Below are 13,809 nucleotides of genomic sequence, written 5' to 3'. Positions count from 1 at the left end.
GAAATTGTGCCAAAATAGATTCTATATATGTGTAAATGTAACATGAATAACATTTCAGGTGTCACCATCACTTTACCTATAAAATGAATATTATTCAAACTGATGACTAGAGAGAAAATCCAGACTTGTTTTTCACCAATATCTTCCGCCAATAATTCTTAAACAGCTGTGCTTTTGGAATGATCCATAACCATGGGAAGAGGCCTTCGAAGGCTAAAATTTTAGTTTGCCTTTCCCATATGCATGAATCCTTTATTTCTTTGCTATTTTATAAGTTGATCACATCTCTCCTGGTCTTATGATAGATAAGCAAAACCACAATAGATTATGGTTGAAATTTGACATAAGAACATAGTTTTCTGAATGGTGTTTACATGCCAATTACTTTTTTTTAGGTTTGGATCCTACAAGGAAGGACACAATTTTGAGAACAACCATCATTTTCATATGAGTACTCCCAAATACTTTTTATGAGCTATTTAAAACAAGAATTCATTGACTGGGCAAGTCTAAGGAAAACAAAAGTATGCAAGATAAAAAGAAGAGATGAATGAAAGTGGGAAACCACATACAAAGAATGAAAAATATGCTATCTATACAGGGGGATAATCCATCAATTTATAAAATATATTGTGTAATAAAAGCATTTCTCCAAGTTGTTTTCCTTAAGTTTTTGATAAAAAATAGAATATGGGGGTAATATAAGAAAGTTTTGCTATTAGAGATAAAACAATAAAAGTGTCTTACCTTCTTAATGCTTAAAAATAGAAAATTGATTTATTGATGAGCTAGAAGGACTACTCACAAAAGTCAAGCAGACTTAAATCCTTCTTGGGACAAAGGAGGAAAAAAATGTTTAAAGATCAAGACTACTTGTTAGAAGAAGACGTGTATATATAGCCATTGCTGACCCAGCAGCAGCAGCACCATGCCCCTCACCGTCCTTCTCTGAGCTCTGGTGGAATCATCTGTCTTTCCTCCCAAACTTATATCACTCCCCACATGACACGCTGTTCTGTTGTCTCCGGTCAGTCAGGCCACCAGATGTCAGGGAGCACACCTCAACACACACAGGGGTCCCACAGAGTGAATTTCTTTTTTTGGCATTCAAGGCTTTTTTTTTTTTTTTTTTTGAGAAAGATTAGCCCTGAGCTAACATCTGCTGCCAATCCTCCTCTTTTTGCTGAGGAAGACTGGCCCTGAGCTCACATCCATGCCCCTCTTCCTCCACTTTATATGTGGGACACCTACCACAGCATGGCTTTTGCCAGGTGGTGCCATGTCCGCACCCAGGATACAAACCGGCGAACCCCTGGCCACCAAAGCAGAATGTGTGCACTTAATGGCTGCGCCACTGGGCCAGCCCAAGGCTTTATTTAAAAAACTATTTTACTAAGGTCATATTGGCTTATGACATTGTGTACATTTCAGGTGTACATTATTATATATCAGTTTCTGTATAGACTGCCTTGTGTTCATCACCAATAGTCTTGTCTTTCTCTGTCACCATAGATGTGTGCCCCTTTACCCCTTTTGCCCTCCCCTCACTCCCTTCCCCTCCGGTAACCACTAACCTGTTCTTGTCCATGCATTTGTTTATCTTCCACATATGAGTGAAATCATGCGGTATTTGTCTTTGTCTGACTTATTTCACTTAGCATAATACCTTCAAGGTGCATCCATGTTGTTGCAAATGGCACGCTTTTGTCTTTTTTTATGGATGAGTAGTGTTCCATTGTGTATATATACCACATCTTCTTTGTCCATTCATCTGTTGATGGGCGTTTGGGCTGCTTCCACATCTTGGCTATTGTGAATAATGCCGCGATGAACATAGGGGTGCATAAATGTCTTTGAATGTTGATTTCATCCTCTTTGTATGAATACCCAGAAGTGGACTAGCTGGATCATATGGTAGTTCTATTTTTAATTTTTTGAGACATCTCGATACTGTTTTCCCTCGTGGCTGCACCAGTTTGCATTCCCACCTGCAGTGTAATTTTCTTCCCCAAACCTAGCAGGTCAGTGATGGGGAGAATCCGACCCAAGAGCACCGTCTCCACAGGGAATAGTGATTTGACTGTTGTTCAGGGAGGCACATAACATCTTACAACTGGAAAGGGCTCTGAATGTTGTTTTATCATTTTGGGCAGAGATAAAAATTACAAGAGAATTTGCAAAGGTTTTATGTTGCAGTCTCAGGTTCCTTGGATCTATTTAGTAAACACATTTTGAGCACACTGCCGTATGTAAAACATTACATCCCAGTGATGGTTTTAAAAATATATCCACAAATGATTTGGCACTTCCTTCAAAAGCTGGAACCTAATTCACCTCTTTTTGAATTTGGGCTGGACTTAGTGACCCACTTCTGGTGAAAAAAATAAAGTGAAAGAGATGACATGCAACTTCCAAGCTTAGGTTAAAGAAAAATATTGTGGCTCCTGCCTTAATTCTCACCCTCTTGGCTCTGGGAGAAGCCAGCCATGTCCTGAGCAGCCCTGTGGAAAGATGGTGAGGACCTGAGGCCTCTTCTTGCCAACAGCCATGTGAATGAGCCACCGTCGACGTGGAACCTCCAGCCCCAGCCACATTTCAGATTGTACTTCAGCCCCAGCGGACATCTTGACCTAAGCCCAACCATCTAGTTTAGCCGCTCCTGAATTCTTAACAGATAATAACTATTGTTTTAAGCCAACTGTGTATTGGGGTAATTTGCTATGCCTCTATAGATAACTAATACAGTCCTGAACCTATTCATATTTGAGAAACTTTGAGAGCCCGACAACAACAAATGTATTTACTTAGTGTCTCTTATATCCATAGTACTGTGCTAGGCACGTGGTGGCAGTAGCAGGTGTCACTTAACTGAAAAGACATTGCCCTTTCCTCTGGATCCTAATTGCCAAGTTCGGGAGACAGAAAGATACAAAGACAGCTTGAATGGTAACTACTGACTGTTGACACTCTATTGAGCCAAGTACTTTAGCAACATCATCTCTGACAACAATACTGTAAGGTTATGTAACCCAGATGCCAACTGGGGTCTCCTTACGTTTCAGCTCTGGATAAGATGGCCAGAACCCCGATTCCACTTCCTCCTGAACACAGTGTCCTCCCCAAGATTTCTGTGAATTGTGGGAAGTTAAGGGCAAGATTCACATTTTTACGGTCACTTCTCTCACTGATCTCCTTCTACTGTCACAGTTCAGTTCATAGGTGGTCTTACTCTTGCATTTCTCACATTTGGATTATGCTACAATGCAAGGTAAATACAAGGAGAGAATGCATTTAATGCACCTAGCCAGTGCCCAGCACTCAGGAGGTGCTTAGTATTTCCCAAAGTTCTGGGAGGCAGATCCACACGCAGACAGCAAGTGCCGTCTCTACTGTGCCCAGCAAACGTAGAATCAGTTCTTTCCTTGACTTCCTCAAAACAAAGAAGAACAAAACACTCTCACCGTGTGTTTTAGTGGGTAGCGTATTTTACTGAACGTTTGGGAAGACAGAGAGGGGATTTACATTACGAAAACTCAAAACGTCTTCGAACACCATAACCTGATACTCCCTTGATTTACAAATCTTTTGTCTCCACATCGTGTAGTTTAGGCATCTCCCTCTTCTCTGGTTTTCCATACCTCCTCCAAATTTCTATTAATTTGTAATGCAAATCAGATTAACTATCTTTCTCTCGTCTTTTCTTTTAAGGGTTGATACTTCCTGCACTGAAAACATTTTCCGTTACTATTAACCAGCTCCGGGAGGTGAGTGTGTGGGGAAGAGAGCAGTGTCCTACGTTGACTTCGCTTGTAACCAGTGGGATGACTTAGCCAAAAGCAGTCTGCTCTTAAATATCTTGACTGCCCTCTAAGCTGTTGAAAGAAAGGTCAGCATTTGGAGGGGAATAACAACATTAGTAATAACAGTAACAATAATGTGTGAAAATCAGGTAGTGATAGAGTAATAATAATAATATCAATAATCACAAGATGAATAACAAGAGAATGAAACTGTTAACAATGATAATAATACCTTGCATTTAAGAAGTTATTATGACGTTAAAACGCTTCCAAATATGTCATCTGTTTTCACAGATAACCCTCACAACAGCCTTGTGTGGGAGGTAGGTATTATTATCCTCATTTTACTGATGAGGAAACTAAGGCACACCAAGGTCAAATGACTTGCCCAAGGTTGTACAAGTAGTTGAGTCAAGAAGGAAACCCTGAGGGCCAGCCCTGTGGCTGAGTAGTTAAGTTCTCACGCTCCGCTTCAGCAGCCCCGGGTTTCGCCGGTTCGAATCCTGGGCGTGGACATGGCACTGCTCATCAGGCCATGCTGAGGCGGTGTCCCACATGTCACAACTAGAAGGACCCACAACTAAAAATTCACAATTATGTACCGGGGGGTGTTGGGGAGAAAAAGGAAAAATAAAATCTTTAAAAAGAAAAAAAGAAAAGAAAAAGCCCTGGTCCCCTGACTCTCAGACCTGTGCTTTTTCCATACAAACACCATTCTGCCTCTATATCTAAACCAAAGCCAAGAAGTGCTGTACGATGAGTCATTGTACAAAAGGGGTTTCCATAAGAGGGACTGGACGTGCCCTACATTCTTTCATTTGGAGGGACAAGTTGTAATGGGCCATCCAATCTCTGCTTAAGTCTATTGGGTCACAAAGGCTCCATATTTGGGGTAAAGTTTGTGGCCATGAGTAAAGCTGCCCTCTGTGTGAAGTAAGCTGAAATCAGTTCACAGTTCACTGTGACCATGGTTTATTACCAAGATTTTTTTTTTTTTGAGGAAGATCAGCCCTGAGCTAACTACTGCCAATCCTCCTCTTTTTGCTGAGGAAGACTGGCCCTGAGCTAACATCTGTGCCCATCTTCCTCCACTTTATATGTGGGGCGCCTACCACAGCGTGGCATGCCAAGCAGTGCTATGTCTGCACCCAGGATCCGAACCCAAGAACCCTGGGCTGCCGAAGCAGAATGTGCGAACTTAACAGCTGTGCCACCAGGCCAGCCCCCAAGGTTGTTTTTTAATTGCCCTTCAGAAGTTTTATATCAATTTTTACTAGTAAATACTGTTTAAGAAACTGCCTCTGAGTTAAAAATTACCCCTTAGAGAATATATTAGGCCTATCAAAATTTAATTACAGAAAACAAAGTTAGACGATAGGTATTAGTATTAATTATATAATTAATGATTAACATTAATCATGCTAATGGTATTATGAGATATTGTATTTTTTGAATACTGTTTTATTTATTACATAAAGCATTATTACAATTAAGTCTCACCGTGGATCACAATTTTTATCAATAAAAAATAACTTTGCTCTCCTAAGTGCTTTTTTTCTTGAATTCTACATTTATAGTAACATTTCTCCCTTCATTTCTTTTCGTTTGAGTGTATTTGCTATATTTTCTCATCACTTCCCTTTATTAAAACTTTCTCTTTTTTTTGTTTTTCTTTTGTTTTGTTTTTTAAGGAAGATTAGCCCTGAGCAAACATCTGCCACCAATCCTCCTCTTTTTGCTGAGGAAGACTGGCCCTGAGCTAACATCTGTGCTCTGTGCCCATCTTCCTCTACTTTCTTTTTTTCTTTTTTGAGGAAGATTAGCCCTGAGCTAACTACTGCCAGTCCTCCTCTTTTTACTGAGGAAGACTGGCCCTGAGCTAACATCTGTGCCCACCTTTCTCTACTTTCTATGTGGGACACCTGCCACAGCATGGCTTGACAAGCGGTGCATAGGTCCGTACCCAGGTTCCAAACCAGCGAACCCTGGGCCATTGAAGCAGAACGTATGAACTTTGCCGCGCCACCGGACTGGCCCCCAACCTTGCACTAGTTCTAACAGAAAGTACATGGAGGATGGGTATTATGTAATCCCCTTTAACCTGATGGGGATTATTCCAATGCAAGCATAGTAACTCAGAGTGCCTCTAGCCCTTTCAGCCTGGCACATGCTTGCCGTTGTTGAGTCCGGAGGTAAAATAAAGATTCTGCTGTTTTGGGTGGGGTGGGGGTGTGGCTGACCACAGTTTCTCTGATTGCTCAGCCCTTTTGAGAAGACCCTTGGCCTGCCTTGGAGTAGGAGGCTAAGGCTGGTGGGAAATTGGTGGGAGGGCAGGTTGCCATCCTGAGAACTCAAGGGGACGGCTTTGGAGACTTGGATGATGTGGTTGAACTTGAAACGATTGGTAAACGAGTATAATCTGTCCATCCAGCAAAATACAGCATGCTCTTAACTCTCCCCACTTTTAAGGTCTCTGAGGAAATCGGTAGATTAGAAATGAAACCGATTCTGTGGAAGTTTACAGTTCTTGTTAGTGATAACACCAGAGTCCATATTCTATAATTGGATCCAGGAGGATTTGATTCCTCTTCAGTTCCAGTTTACTTTGTAGGGAAGGAAAGTGTCCAGATGCCTTGTGTTTGCAATGCTTCCTAGTAGAGTAAACACCGTATAAACATTTCTCTGGGCTTTTTTTCTTTTTCTTTTTTGGCACAACAGAAATGTTCTAACCATATCTCTGTAAACATTTTTTATCATTTCGGGCAGTTTTCCACTTAGATTTTTTTTTTCCTTTAAAAAATTTAGCTAGCTAGCAAGATGTCGAATATGGTTTTTGTTTTCTTTTTTTCTAGATTCTCTTTAAATTTAAGATGAGAATTCACCTGTTTCTTGAGTATGTCCTTAGGGGGACAGGTATTATGGACTGAATGTTTCTGTCCCCCCCAAATTCATATTTTGAAATCCTAACCCCTAATGTAGTGGTATTAGGTGGTGGAGCCTTTGAGAGGTAATTAAGTCATGAGACTGGAGCTGTCATGGGTGGGATTAGTGGCCTTATAAGATGAGACATGAGAGCTTTCTCTCTCTGCTCTCCGCCATATGAGGATACAAGGAGAAGATGGCCACCTGCCAATCAGGGAGGGGGCCCTCATCAGATACCGGATCTGCCGGCACCTTCATCTTGTACTTCCTGGTCTCCGGAGCTGCGAGAAATATTTACTGTTTAAGCCATTCGGTCTGTGGTAGTTTGTTACAGCAGCCCAACTGACTAGGAGAACAGGTCTGATAACACAGTGACGCCCAGCCTGGGGTGGGAGTGGTCTGTAGAGTGAGGAAGGCATTTCTCCAGGGGAAAACGAAAACTTGCAAATCTCTCCCCCTACTTTGCAGTGGACATACTCTTCACAGTTGATGTCTCCTCCGCTCTGGAGACCAAGGTCTTTTCTTCCCTAGCTGCTCGTCAGCCAATTTTCCACTTAGAGCAATCTGGCAGTTCAAGAGTTGTGTCCTCTTGGCTCCCATTTCCTGTTTGTTTTTTGAATTCCAGTACACTTTTTAGATGATCAGATAGATTCCAGGGACCATGGAAGAGACAAGACAAAAGGGAAAAGTGCTTATCTGCTGTATTGTGGACTGGTGAATTTATCCTATTTTATACAGTTGGGTCAGTAGCTATTTTCATTCCCATGTATTTGGGAAGCATCTGATTATTTTAGCTATAGCTTCCTCTGAGCTAATAACCCAGTCTCTCTCTTTTCTCTCTCTCATAGTTAGATTACCTTAATCTGTACCAAGGAGTTCTAGAAGAGTTAATGCCTTGAGCTGCCTTCATTATGTGAGCAGCTAATAGGAGCAGTAATCTAGTTAAGTAATTTCAGAGTAAAGACATTAAAGAAGACTCTAGAATGAGAACCACTTAGTCAAACATTGATTGATAACACAAATAAGCAGACACCCTTCATAAACTGTAATTTTTCCCTGCACTCAATTTTTAGGCATAAGAGGCAAATCATAAGAGAGTATGACCATTTCGGAATCCTGGAATTCATAATCACAGGGCGGGAAGGGAACCTAGAGATTATGTCAGTCAGCTCTCTCGTTCTGCACGTGAGAAAACTGAATTCAGAGGCACTAGGTGACTTACACAAGGACACAGCTAAATAATAGAGAAGCTGGAACGAGAATAGTTTTCTTGACTGCCTGTTCCAGCATGCTACCTTCCATATGATATTGCCTCTTACAAAATTTGGTGGGGAAAGCATTTCCAGGGTCTTTCATGAGGATCTGATAGGTAGTCCAAATCTCTACACCATGGAAACCGGTGTTCCAAATTGAGTTGTCTATCTGTCTTAACGTGTCTCAGATACACAGACATTGCCCCAGCCCTGAACTCACCACCCTACTGGGACCTTCCATCTGCATCCATTTCTCCCCACCCTGAACCCCCACTAGTGCAGTGTCCATATCTCCAGTGGAGATGCCTTTCCCACCCACTTCTTTGACCTCATTTCTCCCCTTCACTTTATTAGTCCTAGTGTCAGCATCTCTGTGGAAATTCTACCTCCCCACACCTTGTGAGGTCCCCTGACCAGAGGAGCCCGAGCCCACTCGCTGGCTAACTTTGTCACTGAGAGTTTCCCTGGCTGGCCGGTTGGCTATTAGAATTCTCCCCGCTCCCTCACTCTCCCTCCCTCTTCCACCCCTCCAATGTCATTCCCTTCTTGAGGATCTCGTCTCTGCTGGAGGCTAGACAGACAGAGACTCAAGCTCCTTCTCGTGTCTAAGGACGTTTAGCTCCCTCTACCCACAGCTGGGCTCCTTCTTTGAGGTCAGGGTCTACTTCTGCCCTTGCCTTGGTTCCAGTGACTTATTTGAAGGATTAGGTCAATGTTCTCCAAACGTTTTGATGGGTGCAGCCCTATCAAAAAAAAAAAAAAATTGGAACATGCACTCTCAATATATTTACTTATAACTTATACACATGTACTACTATAAATCCATAAATCAAATGTACATAAAGCTTTGTTTCTCTCCAATATTTCTGGATAAAAAGAAATATAAATAGAAGTTGTAATAAGTTCTCCTTGTATGTCCTCTCTTGTCCTGCCACTCCCCTAAATTGCTGAATTGGGCAGTGGATAATCTGGGAGCCACACATGAGATAAGTCTGTGTTCAGCAATAGTAATAATAATTGCTGCCACTTTTTGAGCACTTGCTGTATGCCGGTGGTGGTCTAGGGGTTAAGATTTGGCACTCTCACCCCCATGGCCTAGGTTCATTTTCCAGTCAGGGAACCACACCACCTGTCTGTGGGTTGTCATACTGTGGCTGAGTGTTGCTGTGATGCTGAAAGCTATGCCACTGGTATTTCAAGTACCAGCAGGGTCTCTTATGGTGGACAGGTTTCAGCAGAGCTTCCAGACTAAGACAGACTAGGAATAAGGACCTGGCCACCCACTTCCAAAAACGTTGGCCATGAAAACCCTATAGATAACAGTGGAGCATTGTTTGGTATAGCCTGGAAAGTGCGACAATAGCACAAAAAGACCAGGCAGGGTTCCTCTCTGCTGTACACAAGGCCAATGGGAATTGGAATCGACGGGACAGCACTAACAACAACGAACTGTGTGCCAGGTATGGTACCGAGACTTTACAGAAAATGTTGCGTTGAGTTTTTGTAGGAGCTCCATGTGGTAGGCACTACTGAGTCTCATTTTATTGTTGAACAAACTGAGGCTTAGAGATGCTGAGCTTTGCCCACTGTTGTCGCTAGAGCAGGTTGTTGCAAGAGCAGGGCAGAATCAAAGCTAGTTCTCTCTGACTTGAAGCCCGTCTTAGTCTCTGTGCCCTGCTGCTTCAGGGACCCACAGCAAACATTTGTTGAGTGCTAGGCACTGTGCTGAGGCCCAGACATACACAGGGCTCAGGGATGCAGACCCTGTCCTCTTTAAGCTGCCACCTTCATGGGCTCTGACATCCTCAGGGCTCCCTAGATCTGATGAAAAGGGTTGGATAGTGTTGAGTATATTTTATGAGGCTTTAAGAAAAAGAATCTGTGAATGGAATTGGTTATGGGAATTGTTTTTAAACCTTAAAATGTATAACTATGGAGTATTCTAGCACATTTGGAATTCTATTGGCTTTGTGTCTTGGAATCTTATTATTGTTTACAGCATTATCTCAATGGGAAAATGCATTTTAAGTTTCAAATACTCAACTTTAAGTTAACTTTTCACAATCTTTTCAAGAATTTGGATTTCCTGAATGACTTACTAAGGCAAGAAAGTTACTACAGCGTTTTGGAAAGATTTTCAACAGGAAACATTGAGGAAATTTTCAAATAATTAGAGTACCATGTTCTTTGAATATCCTGGTTAATTGAGATTATTATTTCAAAATGCTCTGAGGTGAATATGTTCACAGGAAAAGAAAACAAATCATTGTTCCGAATTCCTTAACGAAATGAATAACTTAAAGCCCGATGGTGTATTCTTTCCTCAGCTGGAGTTTGCATTAGGATCCCTTACTCACAAAGCTCTGGCCCTCATCAAAGTAAAGAACTAGAAGTTGAATGTATTTCTTTTCATGTCTACCACTGTCACAGATGGCAACTGACTTAGCATCCCCAAACAGAAATTACAAATGTCACAAAAATTAATTGTAAACACCTGTGTTCAGAGACTATGTTTTTGCATAATATTGACAAAATATGTCGCTTTTGTAGTTTACAAGTCCTTTTCTATCTACAGTTTCTTTTTGATCGTCATAGTCATCTTTTTTATCTAATGTTCTGATTATCTATTACTGTATAATAAACTATGTCTCATGATTTTGTGGGTCAGAAATTTGGGCAGAACCTGGCTGGACAATCCTGTTCCATGACTTTGGCACTGACGGGGGTCATTGCTGGCATGTGGATGGTGGCTGTGCTGGACCAGAGGGTACAAGCTGGCTTTACTTACATGGCAGTGCCCAATGAGGATGGCTGGAAGGATGGACTCAGCTGAGCCCCTTAGCTATTTTCTCCATGTTGTTGGGTTGTTGGACTTTATATATGGCAGCTCAGAGCTCCCAAAATGAATATTCCAGGAGGGAGAAAATGGAAGCTTCCAGAAGAGTAAGGCCTAGGCTCATAAATTGGAATAATGTCACTTCTACTATATCCTATTCACCAAAGGAGTTGCTAAATCCAAGGATAGGGAACCATGACCCCACCTCTCAATAGGAGAGGTGTCAGAAAGTGTGTGGCCATCTTTAATCTGCCACAGCTAGATTTCAGGAGGTGTTATTTGCATTTTCCAGATGAGGAAACTAATACTCAGACTAATTGAGTTGACTTGTCTAGAATGGCACATCTAGTAAGTAGGGGAAGGTGGGACATACCCCAGGACTGCTGGTTCCAAGGCCAGTATATATATCTTGTTGGACTCAAAGAAATATCTTTTGAACAACATAATATGCTAACACTGCTTCTTGTTGCTCCTCCTCTTTTAAAAGTTATTGGGAGAGTGGGGCTGGCCCGGTGGTATAGTGGTTAAGTTCACATGCTCTGCTTCGGTGGCCCAGGTTTGTGGGTTTGGACCTATACACCGCTCATCAAGCCATGCTATGGCAGCGACCCACATACAAAATAGAGGAAGATGGGCACAGATGTTAGCTCAACAACAATCTTCCTCAAGCAAAAAGAGGAAGACTGGCAACAGATGTTAGCTCAGGGTCAACCTTCCCTACACACACACACACACACACACAAGTTGTTGGGGGCATCCAAGGCATCTGAGGTCCCAGAAGGGCCCTCAAGTATTTGTGTTTCTGATGGTACGTGTTCCCAGTGTCTCTATTTTCCAATTTGACCTATTTCCTTTCTGAGGCAGGAATGAGATGAGGTGCAAGATAGAAAGGGTGGAAGACTTTCCATAAGATTTAGATAGATAATTGCAGTAGCTCCAGATGCTGCCCTTAGTGTATGCTGCTGGATTAATATTAGCTTGAGTTCTGAGCAAGCAAGGGGCGTAACCTGTGGAAGAAGCACCATTTATATGAAATTCATGGGGATGGGAAACTAGTCAGGAAATATATACCTATGGGGCAAAGAAATAAGTACGAGCCATTTTGTTGACCAATATAAATCAATCCTTTGGAATCTGGCTTTAAATGGAGACACTATCCAACAAAAGCCGAGCGTGTTTCACAGCAGTTTTCCTGTACACTATAAATGGCTTTTTGAAAAGCACCTCCCAGTACATGACATTTGCTCTATCGCTCAGATTTGGTCACAGGAAATCCTGAGGTTATCTCTGGTAGAAGGCGCTTTGTCTTGACTAATAAGCTGTGCTTCCACTTTCCTTTATCAGCATTTCAAAAGATGCTTCTTTTCTCTTCCAGTGAAGCAATGGCTGTATTAACCCTCTCCTTTTCTCTTATTACAGTTGAGCCTTTTGCTACATTATATAATATTATTTTATATTATAATATTATTAATTATATGTTATTTTACTTATATATAATTATACTGCTGTAATAGCCTATTGCTATTGCTACTATAGCCTATTTCTATAGTGTCCTTTAGATTTAAATTTATGCGCCGAGTCTTTCAAACACCGTGTCTCTCCTCTTTCAAAGTGCTGGGATATGTTTCATTGACTGCATATAAACCTGCTCCATTTTTCACCAAACAGTAAAAGCACTGAAGAAATCTACAAAAGGACCTGGAAATCTACATCATATGTGAGCAGGGAAAAATTCCCTTCTAAGTGCTTCTGAATGTAATCATGCTGAACAGCATGTCGCTTACGCAGAGCCAGGACTTCAAAGTAACAGCAAAATTAAAGTTCAATCAAAGCATCGTTCACTCGGAACATTTTTGCTTTGTGGATATCAAGTACCACGTCTACTTGCAGTGGCTAGAATTTCCATAAAAGGAACAACACGAGTGCTAGATTGCATTTCCTAAAAGTGATGGTAGCTGTTAACACAAAGGGAAAGGAATTAAAGCAGAGGAGAGATGATAGGAGTAGAGCCAGAGGAATATGAAAGGCAGAGTGCACTTGAGCACTATGGGGGAACATTAGTGGGACTGTGAGCTGCGCTCATCTGATGTGTCCCTTTATTATCTCCTTTATACCCAATTTCTGCTGTTTGGGAGATTTCTGTGATTTATGAAGTGCCACCTAGCTTGCCTCTCTGGAAATGAAAGCCAGCGTGGCTCAGCGTAGTGCCGTGGTTTCCAAAATGGGTTTTTTTTTTTAATCGTGGGGTTGTATGAGACAATTATCCGGGGTGCAGGAAAAGTATGAATTAGAATGACTATTTAGTTCCATAGTATTTTAGTGTTTTAAATTTCTATTGTGGGGTTATGCTTATTGCAATGCTATTGAGGGTGAGGTCCATCACAGACAGCATCCGTGTCACCTGGGAACCGGTTAGAAATGCAAATTCTTGAGTCCTGTCTCAAACATACTGAATCTCTGAGCTCTAGGGGTGGGGCCCGATGATCTGTGCTTGAACAACTCTCCAAGTGATTCTGATTCCCCCTAAAGTTTGAAGAGCTGACTGGTTTCTAACGTATATAACATATTTATAAATAAATATACGCATATGGAGATGCACTCAGAAGTTTTTACTGATGGGGTGCTCAAATCAAAAAGTTTGAAGATGATGCTGTGGTAGAAATGTGCTGCCTCAAGAACCACAGATTCTCTTCTCCCCTTTTGTTTCTATTTTGCTAATTAACCTTGGGGTGGGGAGGGTCAGTCAGAGTCTTTTACTTCCTGGGTGAGCTTAAGCAAGTTACCTAATCACTCTGGAAAATGAGAATAAAATGCGATGTCACTCTCTCGCGGGACTGTTCTGAGAGTTCAACGAGCTCATGTACCTGGAAGCACGTAGTTAGCCTTGAGCACAACATGGATGCTCGGCTCCTCTTTTTCCCTGTGGGCTGTGGACCCTGGAGCATAGCAGTTTAAGCTCTTCTGCCTATTGAGGTAGATCTATTAGTCTCCAGACAAT

The 13,809-nt window shown here is 41.8% G+C and overlaps 1 protein-coding gene across 10 annotated transcripts in view; it reads left to right on the top strand.

Annotated features, from left to right (window-relative positions):
• CWH43 (cell wall biogenesis 43 C-terminal homolog) overlaps positions 1 to 13,809 on the top strand; it is a 68,902-nt gene that overhangs the window by 52,815 nt on the left and 2,278 nt on the right. For 7 of the 10 annotated variants that reach the window (XR_011437590.1, XR_011437591.1, XM_023638113.2 and 4 more), the window contains one exon: positions 396 to 655. Coding sequence is in view for 8 of the 10 variants with exons in the window: in XM_023638113.2 (XP_023493881.2) it covers positions 396 to 474 (79 nt within the window). In the remaining 2 variants the exon portion in view is untranslated. Of the gene's footprint in view, positions 1 to 395; positions 656 to 3,708; positions 5,347 to 13,809 lie in introns of those variants that run through there. The other 3 variants (XM_070263866.1, XM_023638111.2, XM_070263869.1) reach the window with 3 other exon arrangements.

This window comes from Equus caballus, chromosome 3 (assembly GCF_041296265.1).
Source record: "Equus caballus isolate H_3958 breed thoroughbred chromosome 3, TB-T2T, whole genome shotgun sequence".
In the NCBI taxonomy this organism is placed as follows: domain Eukaryota; kingdom Metazoa; phylum Chordata; class Mammalia; order Perissodactyla; family Equidae; genus Equus; species Equus caballus.
The sequence above is the reverse complement of the archived record's forward strand: the minus strand, read 5'-3'. Positions and strand labels throughout refer to the sequence as shown.